The sequence below is a fragment of the Sinohyriopsis cumingii genome, chromosome 6 (genome assembly GCF_028554795.1).
Source record: "Sinohyriopsis cumingii isolate HCF-2022 chromosome 6, ASM2855479v2, whole genome shotgun sequence".
Classification (NCBI taxonomy): domain Eukaryota; kingdom Metazoa; phylum Mollusca; class Bivalvia; order Unionida; family Unionidae; genus Sinohyriopsis; species Sinohyriopsis cumingii.
The window spans coordinates 61664709-61681330 of NC_142966.1; the positions used below are offsets into that span (position 1 = coordinate 61664709).

Consider the following 16622-nt stretch of genomic DNA (forward strand, 5'->3'; position numbering starts at 1 on the left):
TATTATATTGGGAACAACTCACCTGAACTCTACCAAACGCCATATATATATATATATATATATATATATATATATATATATATATATATATATATATATATATATATATATATATATATATATATATATATATATATTGGGGAAAGAGCAAAACATCAGAAGAAATTCAGCTGACCTGAGCTTTTCACAGTTCTGCTATAAGCAAGAATATCAATCATAGCGGGAGATGGAATATGAACTTCTGAGGAATGCAGAAATCAATTTGTTTGACTCCTTTCCTCCAAAGTATTCCATTCTACATCGGAAAATAGTTAGTTTATATTAATTAGTCCCTTTGCTCTTGATATAATATTTACGTTTTCAGTATGAACTTCATGTAGACGACATTTCCTTCCTTGGTACAAATATCACATACTACGTATACATAGTACAGAAGTGGTCTTTGGTTGTAGAAAATAAACATTCTATGGATTTTCAATCCAGGGCGGAGTCATAATTTCATAAAACATGAAGCAGTTTGTAAACTGTAATGAGGATATATCAGACGTATTCAGACGAACTCTAACTGTTTGACAGAACTGAACCGGACTGTTGATATGGTGATTCTTCGTGAATTTGCGTCTGATCCACAAATATAGGACGATGATCAGGCTTCTCTGGACATCCTTCACGCTATCCTCAATATACTTGTTTTAACCAAGTATCAGTTTTGAAAAGATCTCTCGTTAGGTAGTTTGTGGCATAATTCTACATAAACGTGTCGTCTGCAAAATAAACCAATCAAAGGATTAACTTCATCTACATAGTCATGATATATTAGCGTAACTAATATCCTTCCTTACGGGACATGAACACCAGTATCTATCTACTCTGAGTAATGGCGATTCAGAACTGTCATTTGTCTCGGTTAGATAGACATTTTCGTTTGTTCAGCTAAGTACCTGATCTACAACAGCATATCAATATAGCGTAAAGAGATGACATTAATATTATACACTGTTAAAGGTTTTCTTTTTTCTAAATGTATCGTTTTGATATCCTTCTCATCATCAAAAGCATGATAAAAGACATCTAACAGTAAAAGCTCTGGGCAAAATAACAAAATGGAACGTAACAATACAATTCTTGTGGAGAAGAAATTAAAAATTAGTTTAAACATTTTTCAGTATACTATTAACCCAATGACATTCTGCAAATAATTGTATTTATAGCAATTGATACCATTATTATTATAGCCTTTTGAGCACAGGGGTAACCTTGGCCTGCTTCCGGCTATTGATATATTTGTTTAGTTTAACTGACCTTTAAAAACCTTAGAAAGTGCATGCTCTAGTTCAAATGTACACCTACCCTTATGATGTGGGATGAATTAGATCGAGGACTTACTGTAATCAAGATATAAAATCATGGATTTCATATCCTTGGATGTTCTAAAATAATCATAATCATTTTACTTTGCATAGGCGAACGTACCCTTGTGCATACTATGCGTAAAGAAGCGCAATATATAGTTGAGGCAAAGTCAAAGAACAAGTCCACATAGTTGCAGTATTGTAAGCAGTTTAAGGAGATGATTGTCATAGCCAGAGTATTTGGTGTGTGTCGTTACTGTGAGCTCTCTACATTTTTAAAGGATCTGAGATGTTGATCTGTATGAAACAACTGCATGCGACAAAATAACCGAAGATATGAATTCTACAGTTAGTTGGCTAAGGGCATGATATTAAATTGTGTACAAGTTCTACCAAGACATACTAAAATGTCAGCAAGTAAAAGCATGTGAATTCTTTAAAGTAAATATTAGCATGCATCTGAGGGCACTAACACAATGTTTGGTATGTTCATTGATAGAACTTTAGCTGTTATTGTGAATTATACTTTGTGTGTCCTTTTCTTAATTTTAGGAAGTCTAAATGGTAGACTCGTAGGCGGTGCTCACAACTGGGAGGGGAAGCTGCAGATACAGAACAATTTGGATAACACAGGGCACAGAGTTTGTACCGATGTATGGACGGACACAGAAGCCACACTATTTTGCCAGTCACTCTCAAGCGATATGAAAGGGTATGCATTAAGAAGTAGTCATCTTTCGTGATGTTGAATATTGAATTTAAGATTTTTTTTTTAGCTTTCTTTGACAGTATTAATTTCATCAATCATAAGTTATTAAATAAGATAATCCTTAAGTTTAAAGGTAATGTGAAAGTATAAAAGATTAATATCATTTTAACGACTTAAATGTTTTTTTTCCATGTAATATTCAAGTCATTCTATATTTCTTTTAAATCAGAAGCCTATGAATGATAATTCTACGCTTAGGATTTACTTTAAAAATAAAAACTAATTTGGCTTCAAATGAAACACATCACTAGATAAATGTCATACAATTTAACCTGTATTTGAGAAACTGAAACAAGATAACTATGATTCTGTATTTGTGGAAAGCTTGTTTTTGCGGATACCCGTTTGAGCCGTCTGGGCAAGTTCCTGAGGGTAAGTACTACCTCTAGGGCAATGTAAAATGACAGACAGATACGGATATTTCTTCTTTTATGCCCAATATTTAATAACCGTCTATATACTGGAGATTATGATAAATTTAATGCTGTGTATAAATACGGGTGGTGTTGGCTGTAGGTGGATTAAGGATTCATCCAGGGGCAAATATGTATTGTTCCATTAAATATATATATATATATATATATATATATATATATATATATATATATATATATATATACACACACACACACACACACACACACACACACACACACACACACACACACATGTGTGTGTGTGTTACGTTGGAGTTGTGGTGGGAATAAGCTGCAAATAGTGACCAAGGACTAGATACTGCGATGCTAGAGAAGTACCGAAAGGTAAATGCCAGTGCATGTTTCATTTAGAAAACTCTTTTCTTTCCACTATGCCCATTTAGAGTATACATTGGGAGATTATCAACCCTAAACACACATCAACACACACAGACACACACACTTACATACACACACACAGACACATTTCATTTTTCAGATATATCAGGCACTGGACAGTCCTCTTATTGTTGTTGAACTATGCCGTCTTCGATGATCATGTACTTTCCTCTGTGTGTCTCGTTCTTTTAGTTTCCGTATGTCGGAAAACATTGTTATCATCAAACAAAACTTGTGCCTTTTGGATGCTGCCGAGTACACCATGCATACAAAGGATACCCAATTCACCTCAACATTCTTGGATTGTTGTTAAACGAATGCCTGCTTCATAATGTCCTATTTCAATTTTGGAGACACTGAACGTTTGGTCGCGTTTTCGTACCCTTGGTCGTCTGCTAGACTAAATATGAGGTTTGATCTTGGAAACTGTAAGTCCGTGATCACTCCAACATCTTGCACCTCTCCTGGCCTTTGTCTACTGGACATCCTGCCTATCAGTGAAATACTATTGCTTAAAGTGCAGATGCATCCAAGACATCTCAATGGCGTTTAGCTGGCGGAAGACGTTGTTGGTGATTAATTGATTGTGTTTCCTCAGTTGGACAAGTCCAATGTTGTTACATGTGCGAAAGCCATTTATGACAATGATGCCTGATCATGTGGTGATCTTTGCCAACTCTTACGGTGAAACAAGCAACTATAAAGAGGTTTTATGCCTTCGACACTTCATCGATAACATATTACAGGGATTCATATCATTTGCTTTTGATTTCATCTAAGTTAGTCATTGCGCACATCACGCATGCTGAAAGTTGTTTGCTCTCTTATTCCAGATGTTGGAGTCTCGTTTGTACGAGTCTATTCTTCACGTCATTCGGAACATGTTAAAACTTGCTGATTAGCCATGATTTAGTGGCAAACCCAACACCATGTTGGTTTTCTTTACATCCGCCACTTAAGAAGTAGGTATAGACGGCTCCAACTTCATCCGGTTATCACTCGCCAACTTAATGTCTCCCTGGTGCAGTGCGGTGTCACCTTTCTTTTCTTGTGTGATTTACTACCACTTAGGCGAGATAGCCACCTACCACAATATGCTATCCAGTTTTAAAGTGAAGTAGGCAATGCTTAGAACACCTTTTATAACCCCTTCCTCATGCGCAGCGAACTTCTAAATATGGTTATTCAGTCGCACAAAGGGCTGTAAGTTTATATTACTGATTTAGTTCAGTGTAATGCAAAATGTGCCCTGGCCTGCTTGTGTGCTGGTCTCCAACTACAACAAACTGCTTTTTTTCTACTCCCTCACTGTCATATCACCTGAGTCTATTAGGCGTTGGAGGGTAATGATATAATAACTTGCACGTGAGAATGATTTAAGCTCGAGAATGCTGCACATAGTCAACCGCAGCCTCTCGTTCAGAACTGTTTAATCCAGTCGCCCGACAATATTGCAACATAGTGAGACGCGTCCGTTTGCAAAGGCTGATCAAACGGGCCATGTTGCACCCGAGCAGATGCTCTGTTCTGTCCACATATCTCTTGCCATCTGTCTTTATAGACTGTGATTATGAATAACTGTACTGACTCCTGATCAACCAAAGAAGACTCCCAGAGGAATCCAGGTGTAGATCTCTACCATGGGTCAACAGTCCTAGATATTATCGTCTACTGTTAAATTACGTTAGCAAGTGTATGTTCTTGTGTACGTACGTGTGTAAGGTGTAATGATCTTGAACTCCTTCTATATCGTTTGAGTGAAATAAAATGAATCTTCGACAGTATTAGTCTTACGAGTATAAAGTGTACCAATACTTTTGGAATTTGAAGTTTCTCATCTGAGGGTAGCGATAGAAGGACAGGTTCGATTTGCAATAAACAGGATGGAACACTTGTGGGATTGGATCCAACAAAGACTGTGAAAACAACTTTGCGAATGAGCTATATATGTAATGCAAATGAACAATGACTGAATCTGACGCCGTTGAGAATGAGGATCACAGAAATCACGAATGTATATAGTAGAGTGATATTGTTCTTCAGGGAAATTAATGAGAACATTAACAAATAATGAGACAACAATCAAGGTATGGAACTTATAAACAAATGTAACAAGAGTACTGTATGGGCCTATCACCAGCTTCAATCAATGTATTGTTGTTGTAATGGGGTTTAACACCATGTTTAAGCACAAGATAGGTTATACATGACGGCCAGTATTAATGGTGGAGGAAGAACACGGGAAAACCCTGAAAAGAACCAATGACCAACGAGAAGCTACCGGAAAGATTTTTCACATACCCACATTAGCCGAGCCCGAGACCCAAACCCACGCAGACAGTTGTTGTTTTTGTTGCGGGATTTAACGCCATTTTTCAGCACACGATAGGCTTTCTTACATACCCCCATTGGCTGAATTCGAGACTCGAACCCACGCAGATAGAGGTGAGATGGCAGTGATCCTTAACGGTGGGCGCTTTAGACCACTCGGCCACTCGAGACCTCTTAATCGATATGTAGATCTTCTGAACGAATATGATTAATAAATGGCTCTATCATCAGAGATGATCAATGGATAAAATGTATTCACAAGTATGAAACTTGTATGGTTTATCGACAAGTAAGACACATGTAAATATAATTTTAACCCATGTAGTGATATTGAATTAAATTGATTTAAATATGGAACATATTATATTATCTATGATGTGACTCCTACGGAACAATCACGCGATATTGTGGATTTCACAGCTTTTCGAATGGCCAAAGAGTAACCACGCATGGTCCAGAAGAATCCATCTTGAAACCAATTGCTTCCCCCGGACCAACACCATCATCGACGCAGCATCCGGGTTACACAAAACCACACAAAGTTATATAACTCTTCGTGAAACAGCAATAAAGTTGAAGACTGCATCCGTAAAGAGATTTCTTACAAATCCAGATTTTATTCCAATATTACAGTGAGAAGTAACTCCATATGTGCCCTGGTTAAGGTGAAATACACGGATTTCGCGGTAATATGATTTCTCAATGCTGGAAATTTACTCATGCATCAGTGGATGAACTCAATATATATATATATATATATATATATATATATATATATATATATATATATATATATATATATATATATATATATATACATACATGCATATACTTGCTCGGCATTAGAAATATATTTCCACATTTAACTGACGCTTGTACCGAAATTCATCTGTACACTCAAAGAGACTAGGCTCCTTCATAGCCCGTAGACTATTCAGAGATTTCGATATACATACTCAATTTGCAGAAAAAGAAAATGCACATTCACAATGGTGATTTGTTCTTACCTGAGAGACTAAACGTTTGAGATTTAGATTAAAACAGGGAAACGTGTAGATTCATATACATATTTTACAAACACAGAATGTTATTTTCTCTGGCGATAGCAATATGAATTATCCCATTCAATGATGATTTCCAAACTGACATGGCGTTTCATTCATTCTAATATATATGTATACTGTCCAGCAAAGGTAACATGATGCCCCATTCACATTGACATAAGTAGCACTCAGTATTGATCTTTGCACACATACAGTTTGCACAATACAGTATTGGCCACACTTGAGTGCATTCATATGGTGATTAGAGACCGGTATGTAAGTTACATATTCTAAATTACAAAGGTGTATCTGTATGACCAAATAATTAACATTAGCATAAGGACATGAGGTAAGTGATACAAAATCGCATCAATAAGTACATTGTTGATGATGATAATTTTTGTATTGATGAAGGACCCTTCTTATTCTTCTTCGTATTTATCACCTAATCATCACCACCACCTTAAACGCCAATACTACCACCTCCATCACCATGTCTATTTCGTCTCAAATTGAAGACAGATACACACTCACACATAAATGAAAATACATGGATGTTTGCAGAGGTATGACAAAATAGTTTGCACCTTTATAAATTTATATCGTCTTTGTACTTGAATATGCGTACATATGTGTACTTATGAACATAAGTACATATTTACACGAGCACATATTTAGATTTTAACTCTGTACCATTCATAGGTCACCTTCATATCACAATATATCCATTTCAAAAAATACTTGTATAAGTTAATTTGTGCATAACCTATGTGATAAGGATACTTTTCATTCATACAGGAAAGTCTACGGAAGAGTACTTATGAGTACTGCGTTTGACCAGCAGCCCGGCTCATTTGTTTTCCTGTCGACACATTGCAATGGCGGGTTACCTTTCTGTATCTTTGAAGTAAATACTACAGAAAGCTGTCCTTATGCCGATATAGCAATGTCTTGTGAACGTACGTAATTGTATGCTTTTAGTATTTAGTTTTAAAAGTGGATATTCTGGACTTAACGATGAAGTCAGATTTTTCTTAGATTTTGCAGACTATAAAACATTTATATATTTTTACATTATCAATAAAAAGATGTCCAGCTAAAATAATTGACTACTGTACGACGTTTGCTAGTCGGTCAACGCCATTGTTGTTCAGTGATTGAATTGAATCTCCATTCAGGATCAGACATTTGATACGCTCGTTCGTGAAATCCATCGCTGTATAATGGTAAAGGTAGTAAGGTCTTTTTTAACATCTTAAGATCTACATGTAAATAATGACTTTCTAGTATTGAAAACGGTGTGGGTTACGAGCGCAAGCCAGAGTGTTTTTGAAGAGCAAACTGACAATGTGTGTTCAAGTACCTCATGAATACATACTAGTTATAGTGGAAGTTCGATGTCCGTAAACAGTAGATTTAACGCATCTGAATAGCCCTGTGAATTTTATAGAATGGTGTAATACAACTCTTGCCTTTTACGTCTAACAGTTTAAAATGTAGCTTTGCTCTGTCTTATTGTTAAGCGTTAATTAACTATGGCGTGGTGGACATTATTAGCCATGGCGTGGTTGACATTATTAGCCATGGCGTCCTTGACATTATTAGCCATGGCATCCTTGACAATATTAGCCATGGCGTGGTGGACATTATTAGCCATGGCGTGGCTGACATTATTAGCCATGGCGTGGTGGACATTATTAGCCATGGCGTGGTTGACATTATTAACCATGGCGTGGTGGACATTATTAGCCATGGCGTGGTTGATATTATTAGCCATGGCGTGGTGGACATTATTAGCCATGGCGTGGTGGACATTATTAGCCATGGCGTGGTTGACATTATTAGCCATGGCGTGTTTGACATAATTAGCCATGGCGTGGTTGACATAATTAACCACGACGTGGTTGACATTATTAGCCATGGCGTGGTTGACATTATTAGCTATAGCGTGGTTGAGATAATTAGCCATGGCGTGGTTGATATTATTAACCATGGCGTGGTTGATATTATTAGCCATGGCGTGTTTGACATTATTATCCATGGCGTGGGTGACAATATTAGCCATGGCGTGGATGACATTGTTATCCATGGCGTGGTTGACATTATTAGCCATGGCGTGGTTGACATTATTAGCCATGGCGTGGTTGAGCTAATTAGCCCTGGCGTGGTGGACATTATTAGTCATGGCGTGGTGGACATTATTAGCCATGGCTTGGTTGAAATTATTAGCCATGGCGTGATTGATATAATTAGCCATTTCGTGGTTGATATAATTAGCCATGGCGTGGTGGACATTATTAGTCATGGCGTGGTTGACATTATTAGCCATGACGTGGTTGACATAATTAGCCATCTTGTGATTGATATAATTAGCCATTTCGTGGTTGACATTATTAGCCATGGCGTGGTTGATATTATTAGCCATGGCGTGGTTGACATTATTAGGCATAGCGTGGTTAACATTATTAGCCATGGCGTGGTGGACATTATTAGCCATGGCGTGGTTGATATTATTAGCCATGGCGTAGTGGACATTATTAGTCATGGCGTGGTTAACATTATTAGCCATGGCGTAGTTGACATTATTAGCCATGGCGTGGTTGATATTATTAGCCATGTCGTGGTTGACACTATTAGCCATGGCGTGGTGGACATTATTATCCATGGCATGGTTAACATTATTAGGCATGGCGTGGTTAATGGTTGACATTATTAGCCATGGCATGGTTGACACTATTAGCCATGGCGTAGTGGACATTATTAGTCATGGCATGGTTGACGTTATTAGCCATTGCATGGTTGACATTATTAGGCATGGCGTGGTTAACATTATTAGCCATGGCGTAGTTGATATTATTAGCCATGGCGTGGTTGATATTATTAGCCATGGCGTAGTGGACATTATTAGCGACGGCGTGGTGGACATTATTATCCATGGCGTGGTTGACATTATTAGCCATAGCGTGGTTGACATTATTAGCCATGGCGTGGTGGACATTATTAGCCATGGCGTGGTTGACATTATTAGCCATGGCGTGTTTGACATAATTAGCCATGGCGTGGTTGACATAATTAACCACGACGTGGTTGACATTATTAGCCATGGCGTGGTTGACATTATTAGCTATAGCGTGGTTGAGATAATTAGCCATGGCGTGGTTGATATTATTAACCATGGCGTGGTTGATATTATTAGCCATGGCGTGTTTGACATTATTATCCATGGCGTGGGTGACAATATTAGCCATGGCGTGGATGACATTGTTATCCATGGCGTGGTTGACATTATTAGCCACGGCGTGGTTGACATTATTAGCCATGGCGTGGTTGAGCTAATTAGCCCTGGCGTGGTGGACATTATTAGTCATGGCGTGGTGGACATTATTAGCCATGGCTTGGTTGAAATTATTAGCCATGGCGTGATTGATATAATTAGCCATTTCGTGGTTGATATAATTAGCCATGGCGTGGTGGACATTATTAGTCATGGCGTGGTTGACATTATTAGCCATGACGTGGTTGACATAATTAGCCATCTTGTGATTGATATAATTAGCCATTTCGTGGTTGACATTATTAGCCATGGCGTGGTTGATATTATTAGCCATGGCGTGGTTGACATTATTAGGCATAGCGTGGTTAACATTATTAGCCATGGCGTGGTGGACATTATTAGCCATGGCGTGGTTGATATTATTAGCCATGGCGTAGTGGACATTATTAGTCATGGCGTGGTTAACATTATTAGCCATGGCGTAGTTGACATTATTAGCCATGGCGTGGTTGATATTATTAGCCATGTCGTGGTTGACACTATTAGCCATGGCGTGGTGGACATTATTATCCATGGCATGGTTAACATTATTAGGCATGGCGTGGTTAATGGTTGACATTATTAGCCATGGCATGGTTGACACTATTAGCCATGGCGTAGTGGACATTATTAGTCATGGCATGGTTGACGTTATTAGCCATTGCATGGTTGACATTATTAGGCATGGCGTGGTTAACATTATTAGCCATGGCGTAGTTGATATTATTAGCCATGGCGTGGTTGATATTATTAGCCATGGCGTAGTGGACATTATTAGCGACGGCGTGGTGGACATTATTATCCATGGCGTGGTTGACATTATTAGCCATAGCGTGGTTGACATTATTAGCCATGACGTGGTTGACATAATTAGCCATGACGTGGTTGACATTATTAGCCATGGCGTGGTTGACATTATTAGCCATGGCGTGGTTGACCTTATTAGCCATGGCGTGGTTGACATTTTTAGCCATGGCATCCTGCATAATATTTATATATGTTTAGAGACTTTCTATATGAATTATTGCGCACTGTACATATCACATGCCCTCCCCTTCATCTGCAGTTGCAGGGTCTGCTATTGCCGTTACCAAGCCACAAACAGAACACTGTGAGTTTGTAGATGAGGATACCATTGATGCGCAATCTTTCACTGCGAATTGCTGTAACCAGAACGAGGTAGTTCCAGTGTTATTTGTAAACATTTACTAGCTATTGATTAATATATTGTTTCACAATTTTATGAATCTGTCTGGAAGACACAAAGTCTTTAGTGTATCTCTGTTTCTGCTTTTATAGATGTTGAGGGAGACTCACAACACTCTGTACGACTGGTGGGTGGACAGGCTGAATACGAAGGTAGAATAGAGATTAAAGTCAACAGTCGGTGGTACACCTTATGCGACGATAACTGGGATCAGAACGATGCCGCTGCCGTTTGTCGCTCTCTTGGTTATTGGTAAGTTTTCTGCGGTTTGGTAATTTACACAATCAGCTCATTGATTCATTAGATCAAGGGTACTACATACGTTAACATTTACGTACCTTAGCTTGCCTCATTTGCAAGGTGAACGGAAACTAAATACATTTGATCTGACGCACTTTGTTATTCTGTGCAATGTCACTAGAATTACATATTTATATTCATCATTTGTTGGTAATATATGATCTTAAGCGCGTTGTCGGTTTCCAGATATTACACAAATATAATGGAAAGGTATATTATAATGCACGCGCCTGCGGTATTGGTATGTAACATCCAGTTTGCTTAACTTTGAAATTAGGTAAATTAAGAATCATAGGTAAATAAATTTCTTTGCAATCATACAGAATTTTTTCACAGAACTTAATCCAGAATGAGTGCCAACCTAGCACGAAAAGCCCTACCCCAAACGCTGCATATTGGCTATCGAAGAAAATAGATGGAAAAAGACAAAACAACTGTCAAAAAGAGGTCAAAGAAGAAATAATATACAGAAGCAAGTCAGAAACTCAGTTTCAATAAGGCTGCTCGCGATAGCACTGATTATCCCGAACTAATGTGCTGATAGAGCATAAATGCAAACTTACCAATGAAGACCTTCATGCATATTAATTATTTTCATTTGAGAAAAAACCCAATCATGGTCAACATAGCAATGATTATCACCACTCACATACAACTGGAGTTATACATTTGACACGATCATGGTTCTACGTATCACAATGGCAGACTAGCTGGAAGAAAAAGTACGAAGTACATATATATCTTATAATCAGGGGCTGACTCAACTAGGGAAGCAAGTATATTATAAATATCATGTAGTTCCTAAAAATGTCTGCATGAAACATGCTTAGAAGACGAGTGAGATTAATATAATTGTTCATATGTATCGGTGTAGGAAAGGACATTACACTCGAGGGTCAGAATTGTGCGTCAGAAACGTGAATGTGCTTTCTAGTGAAATGTCTCTCTCAACACCGATACATTATGACTGAGTATTATTCTCACATTCTTGACGAAAGTTAAGTTCGAAGTCAGTATGATAGTATTTGAGGATACTTGTACAACGTTCAAACAGAAAACGCTCATTAAAAATGTTCTGACCATAAAAGTGGATACACAATCAATTATACAATAATAAATTCAAATTAATAACGTTTAAATACACATTTTCCTCATAAGAGTGAGGTGCTTGAAAATATTTTTTTCTGTTACTTAGTTAACAATATGTATTGTTAGAAAATGTGTCAGATACACAGCAGAAACCGTGGATTAAAAAATACAACAACAAATCCATGGCTAAAATGATAGAAGTCTAATGTCAGTCCATGTAGACTGCATCCAAATTATGATGTAAACAAGATGTACCTTCCAAGAAAGATCGATGAAGAGTGCTGATAAGTAGTGAAGACGAGGCAAAGAAGAAGTAAAAAAACGCTAAATCAATATAAGGCTTCGTATAGCGGCATATGACCAGGGGCATAAGTCAAAAAGGGAAACAAGAAGTATTCCAACTATCAAATCTGCTACTTCTATCAATATTCGGGCTTTGAAATGCTACGATGTTTTAAAAATGTTAAATATCAATATTTATCATGAAATTAACAATAATTTGTTTTCATATACTAGTTGTAGGAACTGTTTAACCTTACGTCTTGAAATATGCTACTAATCCTCAGACAAACCAGGGTAATATTCTCTAGCAAGAAATCTCAAATTTGCAAACCAGCATTGTAAATTCTGCTACATGCTCTCTGTATATCTCAATCAAAGACGCAAATAGCAAACCCATTAATGTCAGGACACGTAAAACTAAATGTTCTACATTTAAAGAAACAATTTGAGCAAGCCTAATCACATTACTAATAACCCTAAATAATGTAGTTGCTACATATTTGGGTAGTATGAAGAAAAAACTGACAATATTTTAAAAAGTCCGTTTAGATTTTCTCAGAAAATATTGATTGGTGATCCGGGCGTAGAAAATCACCATTTTAGTCTGTAATTTTTTATATTAGCGCTGGCCAGATTTAATTGTTCTTTTAGCGATTTAATTTCTCCTTTGGCGATGCAATAGCTGTCGCCGCGACGTTTGCAATCGTAACTATTTTCGTGGCAATATCAGAAAGTTGAATGCTGATTGGTCTGTCTTCAAGAACGCCATCAAATATGTAAAAAATCGTGTTGGTGCGCACCGTCTCGATATTTGATATCCATATAATGGTGCATGAGGCTCTCGCGCTTTGGCAACATAATTGGTACATTGATGTAGTGGTGCCAGCCCATATGAATCGCGGCGATTAATCGCTGTACAGATCATAGATTAACGTTTTGATCAGCTCGAGATACACCATTGGTCCCAGGACATTACTTGTGTACAACCTCTCGCTGATTGCCGTTGTTTCGTTAACGACATGATGAACATTGTTGCAGGTGCACAAACTCCAAATAAGATTTTCTAATTGATTGACCTGACCGATAACATTATCAGGATATATCTAATGAAACCGCTGCGTGGAGAACTTTGTTAATTTATTGTCTTGACTTTGTTCATGCCAACAGCTTTGAATGACCGTGGTGTTAACACCACCTAGTGTCTGCCATCTTTTCTTTTGGCGGGCACCTATGTTGCTGCTGCGCCAAGCTTGTAGTCCGAGGACTATACCGTGGTGGGTGGATCTGGGTACACTAGTGGGTCGTGCATGACACGAACTACCGGGTTATTTACGTGTACAATAAATATAATCAATTCGGATCATCCTTAATCACCTTATTGGCACGATAAATTTCGCGATAAGCCCATTTTATCAATTCTCGTGTGGCGTATGATTTTTTCCTTGCAATAAAAGCGTACTTTTGCAGCCGTACTCATTCCTGGAAAAACGCGCATGTGTTTTCAAGAATTTTCAGGCGGACATACTCGTTATTATATATTGAGGTTGTTCCCGAAACTTTTCTGGTTCTTCTCTTGCTTCTTCGCGTGTTTCCTGTGGCTAATGTTCCAATTGTTATACTTATTTTCCTAGTATGCCTGCTGACAGTAGTAAGGTGGGGCACCCTAGGGACAATGGGACTTAGCATTAAAAAGACCCCTGGGCAACTCTAGGGACAATGGAAATTTAACATGGAGAAAAATCGTGGGTTACTCTAGGGACAATGGGAATTTAACATAGAGTTTGGGTCTGTCTAGGGACAAGGGAAATTAACATGGGGAATAGAGTATGGGCTTTTGGGATTTTTTTTTTTTTTTTTAAATTTTTTTAAATTTAAATTTAAATTTAAATTTAAATTTAAAAAAAGGGGTAGGCAATGGAAAGGCTATCTCTTTTCGAGAAATATGGCTGGCCCTGAAAAGGGCCTTTGGGTTTTCTTCTTCTTCTTCTGCTTCTAGTTTCTTCTTTTTCTCCACCAAGTTCTTATTTTATCTTCAACACTCTTTCTCTTCTTTTCTTTCTTTTTTTCTCCTGCTCTTCTTTCTTCTTCTCTTTCTCCTCTTCTTTCTTCCTCTTTTCATTTTCTTCTTCTTTTTCAATTTTTTCATTCCATGCTCTCATCCTTATCCTTTCCTCTTCATCCTCCTTCTCCTCCTTTATTTCTTTCAACAGATCACTGATGATTACCTTCATTTTTCGTAAATTGTTTATCTCCATCTTCACTCGATGGGGACTATAAGAATAGTGATCCTCGTTTAGGTTAACCAACATTTGCTCTATCATTCCTAAATTGTCGAGGACGTTTTGCAATTTTTCCATTTTGTCCATTTGGTTAGAAGCCATCTTCTTTTTTTATTCTTTGCAGAATGGTTTGAACGACGAATACTGTGGGTTCTTATACGAAAAACGCGGACGTGAAGGAAAACATCCCCCTACTTTTTCATTTCATATAATAAAACCCAAACTATACTTTCTCATTTCATATAATAAAAACCCAAACTATACTCTCCACATACGCTAAGAAACAATAAACAAAATCCATAATCTACTATCCACACAATCTTACGTGAGCGCTTACAAAACCCAAACTATACTCTTCACATACGCTAAGAACAATAAACAAATCCATAATCTACTATTCACACAATCGTACGTGAGCGGGTACAAACACAAACACAAACACACAAACACAAACACACAAACACATACGCTAAGAAACAATAAACAAATCCATAATCTACTATCCACACAATCGTACGTGAGCGGTTACAAAACCCAAACTATACTCTCCATATACGCTAAGAACAATAAACTAATCCATAATCTACTATCCACACAATCGTACGTGAGCGCTTACAGAACCCTAACTATACTCTTCACCTATGCTAAGAAACAATAAAGAAACCCATAATCTACTATTCCCACAAACATACCTTAGCTCTTACAAGCACCAACACACAAACACATACCCTCACACTATCTTAAAAAAGAGTTAGTGTTTATAATCACACTACTCTACCTACACACATTGGCAAATCGATCGTTATTTCTTTTCTAGAGTATTGGGTAGCCCTGAAAAGGGCTGTTTTTTTTTATTGGAACTTCATGGACACCTGGTTAATGGTGGCACCTTCCAGGCCTGGCGCCGCATACACATCTTGTCCCCCAGTTACTTTTTACCTTTTTGGGGGAGAGAGCAGAGGCAGGATATGTCGCTTCAGAATCCCAATTTTCGCTCTCTGGGATTCTGAAATTTCTTCTTCTTCTCTCCTTTTCCTCCTCCTCCTCTTCTTTGTATCTTCTCTCCTCCTCTTTGTATCTTCTTTCCTCTTCTTCTTTATATCTTCTCTACTCCTCTTCTTTGTTTCTTCTTTCCTCCTCCTCTCTTATCCTTCCCTCCTCCACAATGGCTTCCGCGGCCAGTTCATTTAATATGCGCCTGGCATATTCCAGATGCACATGAAGTTCCAACAGTTTCTCCAGTCTCGTGTTCATTTTTGGTGTTGATCAATCAACAAGGGTAGCTGGACTGCCGAACGAGTTTCAATTTATAGTGAAAGCGCGGACGTGAAGGAAAACATCCCCTAAAAACATAAAATTGATCTTACCTACATCATGACCAAAAAACAACAACGCGTGGACCTAAAAGAAACACTCACTCACTTTTTATGCTACCCATCACTATTTTAAAATTTTTTATAAATCACTTCAATAGACTATCCACATACGCAAAGCAATCCAATCTAACCCCAAATTTACACCTCAAACACCAAAAAAAAAAAAAAAAAAAGACATCATTTTAATCTACTATCCATACCAACTTACTTAACCACTTACAAACACAAACACACAAACACATACCCTCACATTTTTTTTAAAAAAAGAGTTAGTGTTTATTTTCACACTACTCTACCTACACACATTGGCAAATCGATTGTTATTTCTTTTCTAGAGTATTGGGTAGCCCTGAAAAGGGCTGTTTTTTTTGTTTGCTATGGCATTCTTGTTAGTTTCTAAGAATGCGATGTCCTCTGAGGATAGACTTTCTGGCGATAGGTCTGCTTCTTCGGAAAGAGAAGAAGA

The 16622-nt window shown here is 37.7% G+C and overlaps 1 protein-coding gene across 1 annotated transcript in view; it reads left to right on the forward strand.

Moving 5' to 3' along the window:
- Window positions 1-16622, forward strand: part of LOC149797064 (scavenger receptor cysteine-rich domain superfamily protein-like) — a 99941-nt gene that overhangs the window by 26567 nt on the left and 56752 nt on the right. The window contains exons 11-13 of the mRNA XM_089961736.1: window positions 1905-2064; window positions 7109-7269; window positions 10923-11082. Coding sequence (XP_089817862.1) covers window positions 1905-2064; window positions 7109-7269; window positions 10923-11082 — 481 coding nt within the window. The remainder of the gene's footprint in view (window positions 1-1904; window positions 2065-7108; window positions 7270-10922; window positions 11083-16622) is intronic.